At 37.9% G+C, this 23549-nt stretch overlaps 2 protein-coding genes across 2 annotated transcripts; both read left to right on the top strand.

The window, feature by feature from the left end:
- Positions 1–554: 554 nt before the first annotated feature.
- On the top strand, positions 555–1974 carry LOC132198758 (small ribosomal subunit protein eS10). Its single transcript, XM_059622971.1, has 5 exons — positions 555–662; positions 851–995; positions 1055–1168; positions 1560–1739; positions 1821–1974. Exons 2-5 carry the CDS (start codon positions 852–854, stop codon positions 1860–1862), a joined length of 480 nt encoding a protein of 159 aa, XP_059478954.1. The 5' UTR covers positions 555–662; position 851; the 3' UTR covers positions 1863–1974.
- Positions 1975–2614: 640 nt separating this feature from the next.
- LOC132198757 (low-density lipoprotein receptor-related protein 6) lies at positions 2615–23348 on the top strand. The gene is made up of 20 exons (XM_059622970.1): positions 2615–2831; positions 16186–16274; positions 16570–16692; positions 16745–16935; positions 16992–17213; positions 17276–17592; positions 17642–17805; positions 17859–18032; positions 18087–18320; positions 18370–18504; positions 18561–18880; positions 18937–19067; positions 19122–19275; positions 19332–19581; positions 19634–19919; positions 19978–20377; positions 20432–20810; positions 20873–21179; positions 21232–21419; positions 21929–23348. Exons 1-20 carry the CDS (start codon positions 2777–2779, stop codon positions 22664–22666), a joined length of 4857 nt encoding a protein of 1618 aa, XP_059478953.1. The 5' UTR covers positions 2615–2776; the 3' UTR covers positions 22667–23348.
- Positions 23349–23549: the final 201 nt, after the last annotated feature.

The raw sequence follows: 23549 nt of genomic DNA, 5'->3' as shown, positions 1-23549 counted from the left end.
TTACTTGAACAATTTATAATAAATTATAATATTATTAATACAATAAAATGAGGTAAAGTTACTAATAATCTGGTTAAATTTTAGTATCATACATAAATTTGATACTCCATTGCGAGTTTTTATTATTAGCTACAAGTTGTAGTAATGATCTACCGACTATCACAAAGGCTATCATTTATTGCTGTTGCTGCCCACAACGTGATAATATATACACCATAAAATTATTTTACAATATACGCTAAAAAATTATGCAGTTAAATTAAATTGAGGAGATTGAGAATTATACCAATTACCAATTATGTAATAAAAAAAATTTATTAGTAAAAAGATACCTAAAAATAATGAAATAATGGTTTATTATCTTTTTCATCTAATGTGAACCATTTGACGACAATGATGATGATGAAGAAACTTTTTATCAAAAACTTCGCTTCTATCGTGCTTTTTAGCAGACATCTAGTGGTAGGTAAACTTAAATAATTAGAATAATTATGTTTTCAAAAATATTTTGAACAATGCACATTTGGCGCCCTTTTGATTCAATATTGGTGACGTTCATCTGTTACGCCCCTTTCGCAGTGTGGATCGCGCTCTTGTCGGTCAGGCGATTTGCGTTTCCAACTTTTCATCCCTTTGTGCATTAATCATCACGGACATTTCAAGTAAGAAAATGCGATTTTTAGAATACATAATGTCCGATTAACACGCCGGCAATGCTAATTTCGGCCAGTCGAGCCTACCTGACTTAAAAATCCGGGCCGAAAGTTCGCAAACTTTGCTGTCATGGGTTGATGTTTACGTCCACACATGGACGTTGGTGTGCTAGAATTAACCCTGAATTAACTTGCAGGATGTTGATGCCGAAGAAGAATAAGCTAGCCATCTACGAATACCTCTTCAAGGAGGGCGTTATGGTGGCCAAAAAGGACTTCCACGCACCAAAGCACCCAGAACTGGAAGCTATTCCGAACCTTCAGGTCATCAAAGCTTTGCAGGTAATTTTAATTAAAAATTGTTTTAACCTGGAATTTATGCATATTTATTTTCCTCTCAGTCTCTGAAATCTCGTGGGTTTGTCAACGAGCAGTTTGCCTGGAGGCACTATTATTGGTACCTGAACAATGAAGGTATCAATTACCTGAGAACCTTCCTTCATCTGCCACCTGAAGTAAGTTTTAATTAATAATAAAATTCGCAGCTCTTAAAGCATAATAAAACTTTGTTTATATTTTTTATGAGGTTCTTAAAAGTCATTTTTTTAGACGGTTTATTTTCCAATCTTGTTTATTAATGTCTCACCGGGCATTCTCTGCCCAAAGCCCAAATACATCATCCATAAAATCAATATTAAATTTCATTGGGTTTGTCTCGGCGGCCGAGTTTCTTCTGATGTCGGGCTAATTGTCTCTTTTTATCCAATATAAAAATTTTGCATTTACTGTGAAGAAAAAAAGAATTATAATATTTCTAAATTCATTTACAAATCTTTTAAATAAGTTATTTCTCTGAAATGTTCCGCAATCCATCAAGCTTACTAATTGACCTGAATTTTGCATCAGATCGTCCCTGCCACCCTGAAGAGACAGACCAGGACTGAGACGGCGAGACCTCGCCCCTCGGCTCCCAGATCGGGAGACGCATCCAAAACTGCAGAGGACCGTGCTGCCTACAGAAAGGGAACCGGAGCTCCTGACAAGAAGGCTGAGGTCGGCGCTGGCTCAGCTGAGATTGATTTCAGCGTAAGTTTCATTATCTTAAAGCAGCTTTTTTAGAAGTAAAATGATGAAATTTGGTGTGGTATAAATTTTTTTCAATTTCAGCGTGGATTTGGTCGTGGACGAGGAGCTCCTCCCCCGCAGTAAACATTTAATTATAAAACTTTATAAAAACCTAAAAAAAATGTTCCACAAATAAAGTGGATGTATAAAAGAACAGCATTTTTATTTAAAGTCATTGTCATCAAGTATATTTTTTACTATTAGTCAGATAAAATTAAATATTTTGCTAGTTTTAATATTTTAAACCTATGCTTGTTGTGATAGATTAAATTAATTGAACTGAATTGCAGCTTAAGATGATTTTTAAAATTTCAGTAGATATGCTCTTGTATTTGTTACTGAACACTTTTGCAGCTCGGGTGCTCATTGAATAATAAAAAAGATTAAATGAATAGTTTTTTTAAACAATAACAAGTGATGATGAAAATGATGTTCGAATAATAGTTGACAAATTATTTTGATTAAAGTTTCAAACCGATTCATGAGGCCTCTCGGTAAAAGAAAAAGTATTTAAGAAGAAAGAATAACTCCATTCTTAAATTAAAAAATAATTTTTCTGCAATGTGTAATGATAGGATCTGATTCTTAGCAAGTTGTAAACAAAAATTGGTACCCATCCATTAATTGTTTTGTTTCGTAAACTATGCGTTTCTGATTGGAGCCGTTTTGCGTAGGTGTGAAAAAAGGTGATGCTGATGTTCCTCTTGTAAGATAGCGCGACGGTGCATGCATTCGGCTGCTCCTCCGCTACATCCAGTCTTCTCATAACGAGGTGGTGGGGGCCGGCGATTGTGAATAAAACAAGTGGAGGGGGAAAGAATTCGAGTGCGCCAGCGAGTGGTGTTGGTGTGTGTTAGTTTTTGAAGCAATGGCGCTCGGCGCACTGTGATCGGCAAAACGAAAACATTGCCAAGATCGGCCGATTTTGACTCAGACCGTCGGCTAAATGCACCGCAATCGGCGAGTTATGCGTCCGCTCGACCCTGCACGCCACTAGGATGTTAATGGCGCTTCGGCTGGCCATCTTATGCTGTTTTTTCGCGTCGATCCGAGGTGAGTCTCTCAAGGTTTATTTTCTTTTCTCACCCTCTTCCGGCTTGTCCGAGGCTGCGTTTGGGCTCGGGCACCGGTCGGAGGCCTCGTCCGTCGATGCCTCAAGTCGTCGTTTTCGGCAATTCGGCACTCAAGACTGTCACGCCGGCGAGTCGCCGCAACTGATTTTGCGCCAGATTTACTCATTCAATTAATTATTCGATAATGCCGTGATTAATCATTTGAGAATTAATCAAAGTACCGATGAATTTGGGTAATTATGTGTGAAAAATCCTGAGCTCGTGTCTGATTGACAATCAACCAGGAGGAAAAGTGAACACTCAAATTGGCACTCTTGACTTTTTGCCAACTAATTAATTTGCAAAATTATTAATAAAAATTGCTGTTAATTAATCGATTCCATCAGAATTGAACGATGTGTAATTTAATTAAATCCCTTTCAATTATCACTATCAATTTTTGATTTTATCTTCTTCTGCACCGTCTGCATTTTTATAATCTGTAATAAGGGATTTTTTAATTAAATTTGTGATTGAAGATTGAAGCAAGTAAACTTTGTCTTGCTTGGACTTAAAAAAAAAAAAAATCAGTAAACTGAATAGGAGATTAAAGAGTGATTATCGTGCAGTGTGATAAAAAAAAATACTAACACTGTTTATTAATTCACTGATTAAATTATTGAAGTAGAAGGAGTTTTTGTAGAATTTTTTTTTCTCTACGGTAAAATAGTTTTCAATGACAATAATAATATTCAATGTATTATTATTTTGAAGTGTAATTTATGCATTTAAATAAGTCATCTATATTAGATTATTCAGGGTCTAGCATTTTTTTTTAATTAATTGCGAAAGTTACCAAATTCATACATGACAGTTAATTTTTAGATTTAATTTATTTTTGGTAACAGAGTTTGTTCGTAACCTAAATTTCTTTAATTTTTATTTTTTTATACTACACGATAATTTTTTAATCCAAATTTAAGCGGAAAACTATATTGAAATTTAACATTTTTCTTTTTCAATCAAAATATTTTATGTAAAAATTACTGCTCTCATCAGGTCATCTTAGGAGTATAATAAATTGATAAAATATCAATTTTATACATTATCATTTTCCCCAATTTTAATTCAAAGTTATTCAAACATTCTTGTAACGTTGCAGCCCATTTATATATATATATATATTTTTTTTCTAATTCTGAACAAAAAATAAATTATTCTTGCTGCTAAACACGATTTGGACGCTGTTCGCGATAATTGGCGTAATTCAAGCAAGGAGGCCGCAGAGGAATTATAAACAAGGCAGCGAGGCGGACTAACAAGCTGCGCGTATATATAAAGTTGATAATGAGAGCCAGATTTTGGCTCACCTGTCGCTGGAAATCCTCCCTGACCCTGACGGGGGGCAAAATTATTTATTTATTTCTGTCAGGTGACCAGATCACTCTCGCCGAGTGGGAGAGAAGCAAAAGTTTTTATTATTTTTTTCCCTGAGCGTGTCAGTCAGGTACATATATTTTCCCCCAATAGTGATTATGGTGCTGCTGCTGCTTATTATTATTTTTCTTGAGCATCATCAGCGTTGCCAAGAATACGACACGCCTCTTTTGTTGGAAATACATGGCCGGTGCTGCTGCTGATAGCATCTTCTTCTTCTCCTTGTTATTGCCCAGAGACGGATGGGCTGGCTAGCGAGCCGAAGAACAAAAATCTTAACGTGGGCTCCTCTCTGACGCCAACAACAAAACATGATTTCGATTGCCAAAGTCGGCTTTTTGTGCAATCTACAATTTTCAATTGAATTATTGTGAATTGATTCACTCCTTTATTTGTAAATTGCTATAAAATAGTTTTTCAAATAGATCAATCAATATTTTCGTGCTTGAGCTATATTTTCTGGGGGATGCGGCAACAAGTTACCGCAGACACAACTTACCTGACAAAGCGACACAAGCTACAAGCCGGTGCTATACAGATCACGTGATACACGTCACGTGACACATTTTTCTCAGCATATATTGGGACACAAGTTACACGCGGAAATTTTAAATCTGTATAAGTCAATCCTAAGCAATACTGAGAGTATATTAGCAAAAAAATAGTTGTAATTCATGTATTAGTAACTCAATGAAAGCCTCAAACTTGGGAAACTTTTTATTTTAAAAAAATGATTTATTTTCTAAATCAAACTAAAACTTTGCCAACATGAAGCTCAACGCATTAATTTAAAAAGAATTACAGAAATTACCGTGTTAATGCCAACAATTGATCAGCTAGGACCTAAGACAGAATTTACACTTTTCACTTAGCTAAAATTAAAAATTACCAATTTTGCCATCAGTTAGTTTAATTTCTTTGTCTCTTGTTCAATTTTTACGCTTCTTATTGTTAGCAGGAGATTTTATTAATTTTAATGTTTAATTGTTACAGCATCACATTGTTTACATTCAATTGTTAAAAACAATTTATCTGAAAAAAAAACTTAATTCTTGGACAAAACGGCACCATCACTAGCAAGGATTTTGCTTAAATTTCCGAGATCAAAAAGACTCCAGCATCCACTGCAGCGAGCTCTAAATTTTTAAATAGTAGTACTGCGTAAAATTTACTCTCTAGCGGCTTCATAAGGAAAATTTAATATATAATTACAGATGGATGTTAATTCAAAACAGATTATTGTTTCAAATGAAAATATTAAAGACAACTATAAAATTATGAGATTATTAGGATTGAAAATGAATGAAGTAAACAACTCAAATAATTATTGAAAAGTGAATTTTTAAATAAAATCAGCAAGAAGTTATTAAAATTGCTTTTAAACTTCATTAAATTCAAAATTTATCATAAAACTGATCAATTTTGCTTTGCTTATTCAAAGTTTCGCGCTTGTAACTTGTGTCTAAATGAATTTTACAAAAAAAGGAGGGGCTTGTAGCTTCTGTCCTCCTCGTTTGTAAGGTGTGTCTGCGGTAACTTGTCTCCTACAACCATTTTCTGGTAAACCGTCATTTTATTGTTGACTCGCACTCGCCCGATTCGATTAAAAAATAAAATCAGTAGCTTCACTTGAGAGTTGAATGATTTTTTTTCAAAAGCAATCGAAATGTCAAAAACATGAAACTAAAATGTTCCATTTTTAGGTTTTATTATCTTTAATCCGCTTTAATCTAATCAACTTCTTGCCCAAATTACAGTACTTTATGAGAATTTTTTTATATTTGATTTCAAAGTTCCTGAAAATCAGCTTAGTATTTTACCTCTAAATCAAATTATTTTTAAATTGCCAATTTCTAAAAAGGAAAAATATTTAAACTCTAAACAATATTCACATATTTTTGTGTCAAAATAGCAAGATTGCAATATTTTGATGTAATTTAATCTGAATTTTTCGCAAAGGTTCAAACTAATATTGAATGAAAAAGTGGCAAAATTAATTATTTCCGTTCTGTCATTAACAAAAAAAAAAAGAAAAATATAAAAACAATATTAGCTGCAAAGGCCGTCAAGTTTGATTTTTTTCTATAATTATATTTTTTTGCAAATTGTTTGCCAAAAGTGTATACTATTTTCATAAGTTGAAGTTTATAAAAAGCTCAATTCCATTCATGCTTTGGCTTTTCTGGTGACATGCAAAGGCAAAGTCGCGCAATTTTGACAGCTCGGAGTAAAGTAATGAAGATGAAGGAGCCATTAAAAGATAAAGAGGCCCGAGTCAATTACAATTTACACACCACATTTTCCACCATCGCCATTAAATATGAATTCGGCCCCATATTATTGTTGTTATTTCAGCGCTGGGCTGATGGCTCATCAATAATAATGCGTTGTTTTTTTTCTCCTCGCGCACCTGCAAAAACCAACCTGTCCAAGCAGACAGACAGATCTTCTTTCTAACGCTGCGCTGCTTTTTTGTGGCCGCGGCGGATTAACGAAGGGGTCGAGACGGACGGACAGACCGACGCCTCCTCTCAGTACAATAACCATTCGCATTATCCTCTTTAAAAGATGCTGCGGGCCTAATAAAATTCGCGCCGGCCGGACGCACGGACGGCAGGGCTGTGAAGGCGCTGATAAATAATAAATCATTTTCACTTTCGACTCTTGCTTCGTGCAAAGCGATACAATCGCAAAGGCAATTTCGCCGCGCCGTTTATTTTCGGCCCTCCAAAGTACATGCATCATACCGCAAATAGGAATAATAAACATGAAATGGACGCGGGATTAGCAAAGTCGACGAGTCAGACATAAATTTGGCGAGAATCAGGTTTCAAATTTCAAGGGCAAATTTATTAACGAATTTTTAAAGAAAAAAACGTTTATTGTAACACTTCAGGGATTTAATTAATCATTCCTTACGCGAATTAGAACAGAAAAAATTTAAATCATATATCATTAAAACTAAAGAACATTCAAGTTGATCTTTATTTTAATGGAAGCCGAATAGAGAATAGAGCTGTTGCCAGGCTGTTGCTAATTAAAAGTCAAAGGGAGAGACAATTATAATAATTATTTTGAGCGAAAAATTCATAGATTTAATTTTTCAAAAATACATGATTTAAATCTTCTTTACATGCTCACCATCCTTTACGTTTTTGGAGTTGAGTAATTTTGGTCTTTAGTCACAATAAATAAATGGATGTGAAATTTTTCAGGGGGGTTATATTGAATGAAATAAAACTAAAATATTTACAAATAAGGCGAAATGAAATTTAAGAAATAATTAAAAAAAAATCTAAATTAAATCTCAGCAACCCAATAATGCCTTTTTTTGTTGATTTCGATAAAAATAATTTGAGACAAATTTGCTTTGTTTCGCAATCTCGCGGACCTGGAAGAAAAAAATGTGTTTTATTAAAAAGTAAAATCAATTTTGATCTTACAAGTTTCAGCAAAATCTTTGATGTAGTGGCGGTGATGCCTTTTTGTTTTACAATTCAATTCCCTCCCTTTTTTTCACTTTCATGGCAAACTTTTGTGTGAATTTTGACAAATCAATAATAATAATTATTAATCTGACTCAGTTGATTTTGAAATTTCCATTTTCTCTTCATTTAAAAACCTGAAAATTCGCTGCTCAACCCTTTTCCCTCTTATTATAACATTTCTCCAAAATAGACGCGGCCTGCTGTCGAAATGCAACTTATTTCGCTTCCGAACTCTCAATGGCAGAGAGTGTGACACTCATGCTCTGCATTTAGCACCGCTCGCGCGCGCCCGTCGCAGCTTCTTCCTTGAGCAAACAAAGCGTGCCAGAGACGCACAGCTTTATTTGAGCTGGAGAATCACTGACGTCGCCTCGTAGCCGGCAGTCGAGCCTCTGGGCTTGAATTATTACACCCTGCCTTTAGAAAATAAACCCAATATGAGCCCTTCAGCAGAGGAAGAGTCCAATTGGACGCAGAATTTCCACTGTCTGTAGCATCAGAGAGATGCTGAAGCTGCAGAAGTAAACATTTGAAGCTTTGTAAAACAGTTCAAATTTATTTTATTCATTTTGTTTATGGAAGACTGGTAGAAATTATTTAATACAAAAGAAGCAAAACTTAGTTTAGTTGATTTAAAGTAATTTGAAAAAAATATTCATAAAAAGTTAATAATTTCTACTTGCTTTTTTCTTTAATTTCTCCTTTTTTGGGAAATAATCTTGGTTCAAAAGTTCTTGAAGAATGTTGCAATTCTTTTGCTCCATAATCAAAGAGTAAAACGCAGTTCAGAAGTGCCAAAGATAAGAGGGACAATTTGCTATTTTGCTGCTCGCTCGCCTTTTTTGCCGTTCCAGCAGCAGCTCGGCTCAGCACATAATAATATTGGAGGCGCCGTTTCATTTGGTATTTAAATGACGGGCTTGCCCGCAGTGTCTTCAATCACTAACGAGCCTCATACACGGCGAGAATTATTCAGGGATGCTGCGCTGGCCGCTTCAAAGGACCAAAGAGAGAGAAATAGTCGGCGGCGGCTCCTTTGAACGTCTCCCCCCACCTTTCCTACAACGACGCTGAATAATGATTTCCAATCCTGCACCTTCCTTTTTTATATCATTCCCTGGCTGGCGTACGCGAATTCGGTTGAATCAAAATTCCGAGCGCGTGCACAAGGGCCTTTTTGCAGAAATCTTTCTCTCTCCCCAAAGGGCTGCTCTGAAATGAATGACATTCGCTGCTTTCGGGAGGAATTTTCTGCCTTTGTTCATCTTGGGATATGAAGCGGATTTTTGTCTATTCCGCATTTCTATAAAGCTGCTCACATTTCGTCTCTTCTCAGCAGTTTTGAAAAAGATCACAAGACATCATTAAAATATAACATGAAATCAAATTATTTTGCTCATTTTCTTACTTTACTGAGAAGAACAAGTGTTAAAAAATTAAATATCAATGAGCAAAAACGTAATTATGGATTCCACCACAAATTCGATAGAATGAAAAATTTTTACTTGCAAAAACGTGTTTTAAAAACTTTGATATTAATTATAATGTACACAAAAGAAATTATAATCTTGTGGCGTGTTTTCTGCGTGTTAAATCATTTACGGAAGAAGATTAGTTAAGTGGTCTTAATTTTTATTTGCAAAATCGATTAGATATTTCATATTTCTTATTATTTTTTTAATTTCCAATTCTTCTTGCAACTGAACTTTGGGGTTTGCGAGTGGGAACCGCAGAATTTATTTAAAGGCAATTTTATAAAAGATTAATTATTTAATTTATCAAATAACAATTTGATGCTCTTGGTGTTTTTTAGCAATGCAATAAAAATTCTAGCAAAATATAATGAACCACCAAGGCATTTTGAAATTGAAGTCAAGTGTTTAATGTTTTTTTAAGCAAATGAGACATTTATTAATATTTTGATCAATAATACAAACTTTTTTTTAGAGAAAATAGTTTAATGCATTTCACTGATCTCAATTTTTCAAACTATTTAAAAAAATCCACTTCGAGATTAGGTACCAATTTAGTTTCAAATTATGTTTATTAATGTACCACCGGGCATTCTCTGCCCAAATACATCATCCATACATTTAATATTATAAATTACATTGATTACAAGAGAGAGAAATTACATAAAAAAAAAATACAAAGACAGAACATATACAAAATAAACAGTCAATTTATAATCCGCCGCAAGTTTCTTTTGTTATAAAATTAATTTTGATTATTTCTTTTTTCCATGCAATTATGTTACGCGTTGAGCCCAATTAGTGCACAGCTCCTGTTGAATCTGCGCGGTCGGTGTTATTTTAAGCGTGCAAAAATTTGTTTAAGGGCCGGTTGTCGGTTGTCGCTCGTTGCAGAGCAAAGGAGCAAAGCGAACAAATATTCGTCTAGAAAAAGAAGCAGCCACACACCAAATGAGAAAATTAACAAACAAACTTCAAACAAGCGCCGAGATCAAATGAAAAAGCCTCTATGGTAAACAGGCATGCTGCAGCTTTCGGCGCAGAGGCGAGTGGCGCGCTGACTTTGGGAGCTCGCTTGCTTTTCTCCAAGAGAGACCTTTTCGGCGGCGGCGGCGAACATCAAAGAGACGCAATTTCATAGACCGCGCCAATTTTTTCCCCTATCGATTTATTGCGAGCGCAGCAGTACGTCGTCCATAAAGAGTAATATTGTTATACACTTGGAGCAAAGGAGATGGTTCAGGTAGTGTGAGCAAAATTGCACCGCCTGCAAGATCGCATGTGCAGTTCAAGGCTCTCGGCACCTCGTTAAGCCCTTCAGAGCGCCGTTCGACCGTGCCCGCCGCATCTTCCAAACTGCTTTTTGCACCTTGTTTTGATTCCTTCTCCACTTATGAGGCCTGGACATTTTAACGGACGCGATTTTTATCTCTCAAAGCCGCTTTGTCAGGGTTGAAATTTGGAAAATCTGATAGCGGAGACATACCTTCTGAGATTTAAAGATTTTTTTCTCCCTGAAGGTCAAGCTTTAGATTGTAACTCAATTTTTTTTTAATATTATATTAATTACAATTATTAAATTTTTTACATTTTTATTTTTACTTTGTTATTAAATTTTGTATTCTTATTGACAATGCATTTTAATAAATTTAATTACTCAGATAAATGCAAAATCAGAATAGATTATTACGTTGGTGTATTTATCATTATTACATATATTTTTTCCTTTGACTTATTACATGCAACGGATTAATTTAATATTCTCTTTTTCAACTAAAATTTTTTGAGCTTGTTTTATAAGGAATTTCAATTTCATGTTTTCCTGACGGTTTGTAGATTCCTTTTATTGTCACTGAATTCAACCATTCTGAAGAATAAAATATTTAAAGCATAATTCAGTAAGGATTGAAGTTTAATTTTATTTATAATAATTTATTTTAAATGCCTTAACAATTGGGTACGAGTAATACTATGGTCAATGCAATTTCTGGTGATTATATTAAATTTAAAATGTATTAACGTATACTTTGCAAATCTTGCCATTTTAACAAAAATTTCCTTTATTTCCTCAATTTCCTCATATCTTATTAATATACTAATTTGGTTCTTGTAAAACAACCCATTAACAAATCAAAACGATCTTTCTTATTTGGAGAACACAAGCAGTTAACTTTTAATTGAACACTCGGCAGCCCTATCTGGACGCGGCTGGGTAATCGGCGAGAGGAAAAAGCCGAGCGCTGTTTTCCACTTTTATTGGTCACTTAGCTCCATTCCACAATCTTGTAATGGCGCAATTCGAAATGATAAAGCCATGAAATTCCCAACACGCACGCTAGTTACGTCTTCTTTTCATTTATACTCATTTTGAAAAAAGAAAAGTCATCCCTTTGCATATATATAAAAAATGGCGAGCTCGTTCCTGCTTTTTAATTTAGATTTATTGTGTTTGCGGTGCTGCCGCCATGCCAATGAGCATCTCCAGACCACCCAATCGGCTGCATAGTTAGCATGAAAATAATAATAATTCTCTTTCTGCTGTGAAAAAGAACAGCGGCAAGTTAGAAACGCTTAAGTATTTTTCCTGTGCAGGCCGGGATGATTATTTTTTGCACCGCCTATACCTCTGCTCGTTATCAACTTGGGCAACACACAAAATAATATCGCGTGTTGTGTGTGCTTTTCTTACCTTTTTTGTGTGAGTTGCGAGTCGCCCCGAGGTACGCATCTCTCTCTCTTCTCTCCAGGCTGCTCGTTTGTTAATCTACGACTAATAAAATGCCCCGCGCGCGACTCCTTCTGATTCCGATGAAATTGTAAACGGCCTGTCAGACCGCGGAAAAAATGAAGTAGAGGAAACACGCGCTTTTTTGCCGTCAGGACCGAGATTTTGTTAAGGTTTTAATTTATAATAGCAACCCACCTCATCTCTTATTCTCACAGATATAATTAAATTAATTGTTATTAATTATTATATTGTAAAGAAAGTATAAAAATTGAAAAAAAAAATTTGATTTTAAAACCATAAAAAAATGAATCTTGTATATTTATGAAATGTAACGCCGAAAAATTTATCTAGCTTCAATCACAGTAAATTACTGCTTCAAAATTTAACTAATTGAATTGAATTAAATCAATATTTTCTGGAATAAATATTGATAAATATTAAATTCACTCCATTTCGGTTGCACAAAATAGTGTTTTCAGCAAAATATGTTCTGCCGCTGGTCTTGCAACTTAATTTTTTCTGCATAATGCAGAAAATCTTCTAGTTTTTGTTGCGACCAGTTTTACATCGATTTGATGTAGACCTATATTTTAGAAAATTTATAGCTGATGTAGAAATATATTTCTACATTGAGTTGATGTAGAGTTATAGTTTTGAATTTTTTTTAAAACTTGTCCTGAAACTCGACCACGACGTCCGATTTTCTGCAGGGCAGAGACCATAACGAAGCGGCTGAGCCCACGGTAGATCTAATTGCCCCACATTGCCCATTAGGCAAAATGCGGCAGTTAAACCCAGATCGGCTGGGTCTGGGTCTAATAGGCACTGAGTTTTGGTGGAAAAAAATCAATTTAAAAATAAAACTTTGCACTTATCCTTTCATGTTTTAATTTCATCAATTTTAACTCGGTGGTCATTCTTAAGTTTGGTTTATAAACTTATAACAGTTAATATCGTAGACAAGTAATTTAACAACTTTCTATATATTGGAAATGTAACTTAGAATTTATTTAAAAAAAAGGGCATTTAACTCTCAAATTGACTTGAAATTTAACGCGATCCATTCTATCTGTTAGAAATCGGAATCATTTTCCTGTAAAATAACTGAGCCCGCATGTCTCCTTGAAGTGTGAGAGTTAAGCGGAACAAATAGCCATGCAAATATTATTCTCCTGCAGTAAAATAGCCGCTTTTACACCCCATTCTGAATGGAACCTGAGCGAGCGAAGCTGACAACAAAAACCCTAGTTTTCTTCCTCCTGTGTTCCTCTGCGCTGCGCCATGGCTACCTTTTTGTTGGAAAATAAAGCATCCGTGCGAGACCTTGAGATCCGACCAACAAGGTGTATAGACTGTAGTAGCTTCTCTCACATTTTTTTTATGTGCCGGGCACTATTTTTTCTCTCTCTCCTTTGCTTCGAGATTGCTGCTTTGAGCCATCCTTCGTGGATGCCCCACAGCGAGGACCACTGCTAAAAAATAATGCATCATTTCATACTGTCTTTTCCAGCAGCTCTCTCTGATTTATATGTGCGGACGGCACTGGCGCAGTGGGAGGAACGGAAAAAGAGACGTGCTCTTTTCTTTTCCTTTGACAGAGAAAATTTGATGCTAGAAAAGGCAGTCCCATTTGAGACGCTTTTGATTTTTTTTTCAAATTTTCATATAAAGAAAAATTTGACCCACGTCTATTTTATCCCTGCAAAATTGTGGCGTTTTTTAAATGTAATTTTAGATTTAATTATTACGGAATTTAAATGAATTTAATTCAACTAAAATTCTGATGCTGAAAGCAAAAGATTATTTCATTTTCTATTGGAAGAAGATTCAAAATTTATTTCTCCAAACCTTTGAAATTTTTTTTTCTTGCAAAAACCGTCGGACGTTGGAATGCCTTCCAATAAATTAAAAAACTATCAAAATTTAACTTAAAGTAAAGTAATTAAATTATTTTCAAGGGATTCTTAAAAAGCTAAAAGCATCTCTTCTGTCTAACTCTCCCTGTGTCTTTTGCTTCCTTTGGTTGACACCAAGAAGTTCTTGGTTGACACAAAACCAACCCCAAATTATTCCCATCTAGAAAAACAGGCGTTCTTCTACCGCGCTCCTCGTAATTGCCAAAATCGGATCATGTTTCTTTTCCTCCTGTAAACGGGGAGGCTGCTCGGGTCCATCATATACCCTGCTGTGCGTTGTAGCACATGATCCTGAAGTGCCCACTCGAGGGGGTGGTTTTTTTTTATACCCTCTTGCAACAGCTGCCAACTGCAGTGTACAGAGTGGGAAAAATGTCCAGGCAAGTGGAAGTGAAGGAAAAATGATAATAAAGAAGGAAAGAAACAAACAAACAAAAAGAGACACTGGTGAGATGAGTATGTTTGCTTTGCGAAATTGCTGCGACATTGTTTAGCAGAGAGGGACGTCTTCATAAAATAGTAATCATAGTTAATGACCATCGCCCGGAACACTAACATAAATTATTTTTCGTTTAATTTATTTTATGTCAAATTTTCTCTAAATTTTGCATAAAAATATTTGAATTACGGGAAAAACTATTTAGTGTAAAGAAATGTTTTCCATCTTCATAATTTCAATTAAATTTTAACAAAAAATATTCTTTTTTAATAAAATATTGTTTTGAAAATAAAACATTCATCTGGTGAAAATTGGATATTTAATTAATCTAAATTAATCATCGTCAAAAATTCGTGCAAGGTAATTTCCATTGAAAGAAGTTGAATGAATTTTCGTCATAATTAATTGCACGGATTGAATTTGGCAGCACGAAATCTCTTCGACTCGACGAGGGCACATGGATGTAATTGAAAAGGGCTCAGGTCTCTCCTTTGCATGCGTCCTCCACTCTCGGAGTTTCGTTCGCACCACTCGAGGGCGTCGCACAATATAATGAGCCCAGCAGCACATTTTTATTACACGTACTTATCCCCGACGACGACGACGAACTCGGTTCATCACGTGTGCTCTTGAGCGCCGAGCATAAATCAATGCCTCTCTTCGCGGCTGCATGTTCGCACACCGCGCCAATTTCTCTTCTCTGTAATTGGCAAACTCGACCGGCCAAAAGTGAGTCCATGCATAATGCATGACGGCCGACTGCATAATTCATAAAGATCGGATATGCCATCTCATGATTTATGGCTCTTGACGTCAAACTGCAAATATAAACTCCCAATTTTAATTCATAAATATTCATTTCAAATAGATGTTCTCTTCTTTATTTTGAAACGTTCCAAATTACTAGATTGGGAGCAGTTTTAATGTTAATTACAATTATAAATTGTAAAGTAATTAAAAATTTATTGCTAATTTAACTAAACATGCTGAAATTAACTAGTTTCAGACTTTTTAGTTACCTATAAAAAAATCAGCGGAAAATCTGACTAGCAGATGAATTTTTTTCTCAAACAAAATTAAATTTTTACCCTACTTGTGGTGTTGACAAATTCAATTCGCTCTCCGCTTTTTTTCCCTCAAATAAGAATCTCCGCGGCCAAATTCGGCGCAGACGGATTTCTTTGTGAAGAAAGGCAGCAGTTGGCAGCCGCAGATTTATTATTTTCTCGGTTTGTGCGAAGTGAAGTGCTCGGAGCTTTTCTCCGCTGCCAGCGACTGAGAGACTCTTTGCTGCACATTCGAATGTGTGTGTTCGCAAAAGAGCGAGAGAGCGAGCAGTGGTGTGTTTTTCACACCCTCGGCCAACTGCTGCTGCTGCTGCATAATAAATAATGCTGGCGAGATTTGCGTACACGGTGTATGTACATATGACGTGTCTGAATTGCCGGGCCCCACCGCTGTGCCAATTTCGTTCTCGCCAGCTCGCACACGTGAACATAATGGGCCCTTGAAAAAAATCCGCCTGCACGCAGCGTCTCTCGCCCAGTGAGAGTGAAATAAAAAGATCTCGTCTGCGAATCTCTCGCCCGCTTTTCGCGCAATGATGAGGATTTAAAAATTGTATGCTTGGGTTTTCTCGCTCTCACTGAAAGCCTGAAAAGAGTCCCCATCCCGCATCTCCTGAGTCGAAATAAAAATAAATTATAAATGATGAAATTTTTTTCCTAAATCCAATTAGTTTTGCCAAGCATTCAGTTGAATTTAAACTTTTAAACTAAGTCTTTAAAAAGATCTCTTAATGTTACATAAATGTTTATTTTTTATTTGCAAGATATTTTTTTACTCTTTTTTACATGGTTTGATGTTTTGTTTCAGCACACACTTCTCTGCTATTCTCTACCACCAAGGATATCAGGCTTCTAAATGTCACAAACAAATCGCACAAAATCAGCATTATCATTAAGGTAAGTGGATTTCTTTTTGTAAAATCTGAATTTTTAAAACTGCTATTAAAAAATAAATAATACTAGATTATAAATGCCCATTATTTGGCTCTATTTTAAAGATTTCTTTTGATTTTTCATACTTTTCTCTGCTTTTAACTTTGCATTACATGTGAATTTCCAAATAACCTGTTTTTTACCTTTTGTGAAAGAATAAACAAATTGAATTGAATGGAAAACAGCGAAATTTTGATTTTTTTTTCTTAAATAAATTGTATATCGCTTTGACTAACTTTAAAAATTAAATGTGTATAAGGACTTGGAAGATGGCGGCGCGGTGGACTTTTACCACGCCGGCGGCCTGGTGTGCTGGACAGACCACGGCAAAGAGATGATCGCCTGCCAATCCACCAACCGCACCGACGGCTCTCATGCCAAGGTAAGCGCCCCTTTGACCACACTCGCTCGTTTCCTAACTTGCTTGGTTTCAGGTTGCGGTGGTGACCTCAGGGTTGAACTCCCCGGACGGTCTGGCGTGTGACTGGATCACAGAAAAGCTGTACTGGACCGACGGGGAGACCAACCGCATCGAAGTCGTCTCGCTCAACGGACTCAACCGAAAAGTGCTTTTCTGGGAAGACATCGACCAGCCGAGAGCCATCGCACTAGTTCCAATGAAAGGGTAACAAGTCTGGAGTATTCATTTTCTTTTATTTACTCACTTGAATTGAATGGCAGGTTGATGTTTTGGACTGACTGGGGAGAAGTGCCTAAAATCGAGCGTGCTGGAATGAATGGAGATCCGTCGACAAGGACTATTATTGTGAGCGAAGACATTTTCTGGCCCAACGGACTGACTATTGATTACGACTCTGAAACAATTTACTGGGCCGATGGCAAGCTCAATTTCGTTGCAGCTATGGACTATGAAGGAAAGAATAGACGCATCATTATCAACAGGTTTGCCCTTTGATTAATAATTTTAATTCTGTTTTTAATTAAAATGTTTATTTGTTCCTCAGAGGAATCAGCTACCTCTATTCGATCACGTATTTTGACAGCAAAATGTACTGGATTGAGTGGGACCAGCGCTCCATCCAAATGTATGACATGACCATTGACAAAGATCCAAAGACACTGGTCAAGGGTACGCCAAGCACCTTTGCTCCCATGGGTGTACTCATAATGGACGCCAAAAGACAACCTGTTGGTAAAAGTCCGTGCGAAGTCAACAACGGAGGGTGTTCCCATTTGTGTCTCTTGTCACCAAATCCTCCTGGCTTCTCCTGCGCCTGTCCAACTGGAGTGAAACAAACCACAAAATTCACTTGCGCAAACGGTAAATTATATCAAATTTAGAAAATCAAAAAATATAATATTTTTTTTAGGAGCGCAAGAGCTTTTGCTGTTAGTACAGAAGACTGAAATTTCCAACATTTCTCTGGACACTCCAGACTACAGCCAGTTCGTTCTTCCTCTTATGGGAATCAAGCACGCAATCGCCATTGATTTTGATCCAGTGGACCAACAGCTTTACTGGACTGATGATGAGGTTATTTGTCCTTTTATATAAATAATTTCCACTTATTAAATTTCTTTCTCTAGGCTCGTACAATATCTAGGGTAAATCTTGATGGTTCAAACCAGCAAGAGCTCGTCGGTACAGAAGTTGAGCACCCAGATGGGATTGCAGTAGACTGGATCGCAAGAAATTTGTACTGGACTGACACAGGAACAGACAGGATTGAAGTTTCAAGATTGAGTGGCGCCTACAGAAAGGTATGCAGAGGATGTAATATTTATTTTTGATATTCAATTTTTTATTTAATTTAGGTGCTGATAAATGAAAACTTGGTTGAGCCGCGTGCTATTGCCTTAGCTCCAGAACATGGACTCATGTTTTGGTCAGACTGGAATGAAAAGCACCCAAAAATTGAGCGTGCCGCGTTGGACGGTACACAAAGGTCCGTTTTGATAGATGACGAATTGGGTTGGCCAAACGGTCTCGCTCTTGACTTGGATTCGGCCAAGGTGTACTGGTGTGACGCTAAAACTGACAGAATCGAGGTAAATTTTTTAGTATAATTGTGATTTGTTCTTCATATTTTAATTGCAGATGGCCAACTTTGATGGAACTGATAGACGTGCACTTATCACAGACCATCTTCCACACGTTTTTGGTCTCACTTTGTCTGGCGAATATCTCTACTGGACTGACTGGCAAAGAAGAGCTATTGATAAGGCTCACAAGGTAAAAAGATAATCTTGATTTAGTGCCATTTATCTATTTTGATTTTTCAATTAAAGGTTACTGGCAACGAAAGAACAGTAATTGTTGATCACTTGCCAAACTTGATGGGCTTGAAAGCTGTCAAGTTAGATAGTAAAAGGGCCGGCACAAACCCTTGTGCCAAGTCAAATGGGGGATGTTCACACTTGTGTTTGAACAGACCAAAAGACCATGTCTGCGCTTGTCCCTATAGCTACGAGTTGAGTACAGACACAAGGAATTGTGTTGTTCCGGAAGCGTTTCTTCTCTTGGCAAGGAAGGAGAATATTTTCCGAATCAGCATTGAACACTACAACAATGATGCTGTTATTCCAATCACTGGAATCAAAGATGCAAGGTAATATTGAAACTTACAAGAAATTTGAATTGTGTTAATAAAAAAATTATTTCTAGTGCTCTCGATTTTGACATAACTGACAATAGAATATACTGGACTGATGTTAAAGTTAAGGCTATTACTAGAGCATTTATGAATGGGTCCAAGGTTGAGAAAATTGTGGAATTTGGTCTGGATTCACCCGAAGGTACTTTGAAAATATTTTGTCACCACCCCTGAAATCAATTTCATATCTAAATAGGCATGGCAGTTGATTGGGTAGCTCATAACATTTACTGGGCTGACACTGGTAGCAAAAAAATTGAAGTTGGTCGACTTGATGGCTCGTCTCGAAAAGTTCTCTTCTGGGAGAAAGTCGAAGAGCCTAGAAGTCTGGCTCTTGATCCCAGAGAAGGGTGAGAATTGAAATCATCAATTTCAAATTTATCATTTTACTGAAAATTTTCTATAGTTTTATGTATTGGAGTGACTGGGGCAAAACTGGACGCATTGAAAGAGCTGCTATGGATGGAACAAGAAATGAAATTTTAATGGAGAAACTGGGCCGCGCCAATGGCCTCACAATCGACTTTGTTCAGAGTCGTCTCTTCTGGACGGCCCTGGATACGCCAGCTATAGAAAGTTCTGATCTCTCTGGCATGAACAGACGCACCATTGTTGCTTCTGACATCCAGAAGCCTTATGGACTGACTCAATACCAAGTAAATGATTCAATATCAAGTGAATGCTAATTTCTCAAGCTTTCATTTTCAGGATTACATTTATTGGACAGACTGGAGCACAGGAGACATAGTTAGAGCAAACAAGTCCAATGGACTCAACAGGACTAAAATCCACGAGCGCTTAGAATTTGTGACTGACATTTTGGTATTCCATGCATCTCGTCAGTCTGGTTGGAACCAGTGTGCTGTCAACAATGGAGGCTGCACCAACTTGTGCCTTGTGGTTCCGAGTCCAGGTGCAGCTCCTGGAAAACAAATAACTGCTCACAGGTGTGGATGCCCCACACACTACATTTTAGTGAACAACACCTGCCTTCGTAAGTCGCAAATATGCAAATGATTAAATAAAACATTGATGGAAATTTTGATTTACAGCTCCGCGCAACTTCCTTCTTTTTAGTCAGAGAAATGCCATTTCAAGACTTAGTCCTGATTCAAAGGACTACCCTCTGGTGCAGCTGCCAATTCCAACCCTGAGAAATGTTAGAGCTTTGGAGTTTGATCCCACCAGGCAGCTTGTGTACTGGGTGGACGGCAAAAGCCAGAGCATCCGCCAAGCCTCAAGCAATGGCACGACGGGAAGTGTTTTGGTGCCAGGGTCACCAGACGTCCACCCTTATGACCTGGCCATTGAGCCTTTCTCAGGCCTTTTGTTCTGGACATGTTCCCTTAATAACTCTATTAATGTAACAAGACTGAATGGCTCCTCTGTGGGCCCAGTTGTGAGGGTTGAAAACGAGAAACCCCGTCACATCGCCATCCACGCCAAAAGAGGGTAAATATTTTTTATAAATTAAATTTTGCAGTGCATAATTTTTAAATTACCCAGACTCCTGTTTTGGACTGATGTTGGCTCCACACCAAGGATCCTGAGGGCCAGACTGGACGGTCAGAAGCGCCTGATAGTGGCCTCGGGACTGGAAAAGCTGGCAGGCCTTGCCGTCGACTCTGAGGCTGATCTCATTTTCTGGGCCTACCAGCACCACATTGAATGTGCTGACCTTCAAGGTGACAAGCGAAGGACTGTGGTCACAGGGCTCCAGCAGCCAGCAGGTCTCTCTGTGCTCGGAAACTTTGTCTACTGGGTCGACTTGGACCAGCACCAAATTCGAAAGGTGCACAAGTTCCGAGGCGGGGAGCGAGAAACAATCAGTGCGCGAATAACGCAGCTTACAGACATCCTGGCAGTGCACGCCCCGTCCCCAGAGGTATGTAAAATTTTTCCTGAATCCTTAACATAAAATATTTTTATTAATTTCTTTTCCTTCAGGAGTTGAGCACCAACCCTTGCATCAATGGTGGTGGCTGCTCGCACATTTGCGTCCCTGGGGACAATGGAGGCCCCCAGTGCTTGTGTCCATCGGGACTGACCTTGCTAAACGACCGAAGAACTTGCGGTAACTCCCCTGCTTGCGAAGAGGAGAACTTTGCCTGTGAAACCGCCACCCACGACAAGGACTGCATTCCCAAGAACTGGGTTTGTGATGGCCAGGTGGATTGTGTTGACGGCAGTGATGAGCACGACTGTCCCGAGTGCAGACACGATCAGTTCCAGTGCAAGAATGGCCCTTGCATAGGTCAGTTTGAGATGATCTTTAGTTTTTAATGTATTTTAATGAATATTTTTAGATCTTTTGTGGAGGTGTGATGGAACGGCACACTGCCCAGACGGTCTGGACGAAGTGGACTGTTGTCCTAAAGGCCAGTTTCGTTGTGCTTCCTCTCCTACCTGCATTGCGGCGTCAATGGTGTGCGACGGGTGGAACAACTGTGGTGATGGCAGTGATGAGTCTCCAGTTAATTGTCAAAGACAAGAGGTAAATTTTACATCATAATAGAGAAATTTGATTTGGAATAAATTCAGCTTTTAGTTAAATTTTACTTAAAATCCAAATATAATACCAAATTTCTGTTCATGTAAGTCAAATACATAAGAATCAACACCAAGTTTGCAAATTTTGCGCGCGGTCAAATATTTTCCAAAACCCACCCCCTTGGGTCAAGGGTTGGTACCACACCCGACTGAATTCAACCTAAACCATTCAGTTTCATGTTTATTTGTGATTTAACTTAATATCAAACATTTCCTTTCTATTTAATTGAATAGGCGGCGTAAAAAAAGTTAAATGTAAAAAAACTAGCAAAATAAACACGCTCTTTTGCAATTTCTCCATGAAAATCTCAAAAACCAAAAATATACCCCTTACAAAAATCTCTCAAAAGCTTTGCTATAAAATTTACTTTGCTTTTAGTTAAGTTTTTCAACCCTTTTGCCAACTTTTTGTTTTTATTTTGGAACTCACCGACTTTTAACTCTTATTTTCAGGTGATGATGCCAGTTTCCCATGGAAAAACGTACTTGCTGGGCATCCTGGTTGGTGTTTTGGCCACATTGGCAGTGGCCGGCATCGTCTTCTACCTGCGTTACCGCGCCACGGCCAACAACAACGCGGCCGCCACTCGTCCTGGTGAGCTGGAGGCGGCCGACCCTCTGGCCCCTAAGCCCATCAGCGGCCAGAAACTGCCACCCCAACACAGCCTGGTGTCGAAATCAGGCCGAAAACCAACCGGTCTGCGGCCGGGCAGTGACACTGTTCGCATGTCTGCGCTCGGCTACGACCGCTCTCGGCTCACAGGGGCCTCAAGTTCGGGGTCAAGTTCAACACCCCCGGCCGCGGGGTATCCTCGGGAGACGCTGAATCCGCCCCCGAGCCCAGTCACCGACCCACGGTCGGCGTGCGCTGAGAGCCACTGCTGCTCGGCGTACTCGGGGACCAGCAGCCGGAGGCCTTACCGGCACTACCGCTCCATCAACAAGCCGCCCCCGCCGACGCCGTGCAGCACGGACGTGTGTGACGAGAGTGACTCGTACGCGTGCGGCGCGGCCTCAAGACTAGGCTCCGAGTACGACTCGGACCCTTTTCCGCCGCCGCCCACGCCGCGCTCGCAGTACCTCAGTGATGAAATGTCGTGTCCGCCGTCGCCGTGCACTGAACGCTCCTACTTCAACCCGTTGCCGCCACCACCCTCGCCAGACCACTCTCCAGACCACTCTCCCAGCTAGTGAAAAGTAAATATGTATCAACATATTATTTATTTCAAATCCAATCGATTCTTCCAATTTGACAATACCGTATTTATTTGAATTTACTCAGAAAAAAATACCTTGGAATTTTGAAAGCGGTCTTTAATTTTGTTTTAAAGGGCCTGTTACAAACAGGAATTACTCGTCTTTGACCATAGTAGTTTTTGTTTAAGTTTGGTTTAGCTAAAAACCAGCAAAGTTTTTTTTTTGTGGTGCATGCCAAGGCATTTTGCACAAATAATCTTAGTACTGATTGTGAGCTTTTGAAGGCGCAAATTGTTGAAAACAATGCCAAGGCATGACTGCACAGTCTTAATGAATCAACCAAGTGGCCGCAACGACTGAAGCAAATTTTTGTGCCATGGTCCCCTTGAAAGCCTCTCCTAATAATTTTAACGTTGGTCACAAATTTAAACACTTAATTATTTTATCATCTACCTCCTGACCCCTGTAACGAGTAAATGTATAAGTAAGTGTTGCATATAATATAATTAGCGTTATCACGGGAAACGAAAATGTGAATATAGTTATAAAAATATACAAAAAAAGCGTTAATGAAAAGCAGGAGAATGTGCCTTTCCCCTCTCTTGTGAAATCAATGAGGGTAAACATATCGCCATTACCTATTGTTGATGGAAACGATTTGCTGCAATTATTAAAATATACGAGCTTCAAGAAGTGATGTACATACTTTTAAGGGCCATTACTTGTAGATTTTATTCGTTGAACCTCAGGTACAATTCCTTGCAACTTGCTAATTTTATCGTAAATTATTTAAACAATTAACCATGCGCTGGAGAACAAATTTGATGAAGTTAAGATTTTGGACGAAATGTTTTATATATATTTGACTTGCTATTCA

This window comes from Neocloeon triangulifer, unplaced genomic scaffold (genome assembly GCF_031216515.1).
Source record: "Neocloeon triangulifer isolate White Clay Creek 2 clone unplaced genomic scaffold, ASM3121651v1 ptg000013l, whole genome shotgun sequence".
Classification (NCBI taxonomy): domain Eukaryota; kingdom Metazoa; phylum Arthropoda; class Insecta; order Ephemeroptera; family Baetidae; genus Neocloeon; species Neocloeon triangulifer.
The sequence above is the reverse complement of the archived record's forward strand: the minus strand, read 5'-3'. Positions and strand labels throughout refer to the sequence as shown.

Excerpts from the sequence above, each read along its gene's own strand:
- LOC132198758 (XM_059622971.1), top strand. The coding sequence starts at position 852 with ATGTTGATGCCGAAGAAGAATAAGCTAGCCATCTACGAATACCTCTTC. Across the intron at positions 996-1,054 it reads AGGTCATCAAAGCTTTGCAG|TCTCTGAAATCTCGTGGGTT; the intron begins GTAATTTTAATT and ends TTTTCCTCTCAG. Across the intron at positions 1,740-1,820 it reads CAGCTGAGATTGATTTCAGC|CGTGGATTTGGTCGTGGACG; the intron begins GTAAGTTTCATT and ends TTTCAATTTCAG.
- LOC132198757 (XM_059622970.1), top strand. The coding sequence starts at position 2,777 with ATGTTAATGGCGCTTCGGCTGGCCATCTTATGCTGTTTTTTCGCGTCG. Across the intron at positions 18,321-18,369 it reads CTAAAACTGACAGAATCGAG|ATGGCCAACTTTGATGGAAC; the intron begins GTAAATTTTTTA and ends TTTTAATTGCAG. Across the intron at positions 18,881-18,936 it reads ACTGGAATCAAAGATGCAAG|TGCTCTCGATTTTGACATAA; the intron begins GTAATATTGAAA and ends AATTATTTCTAG.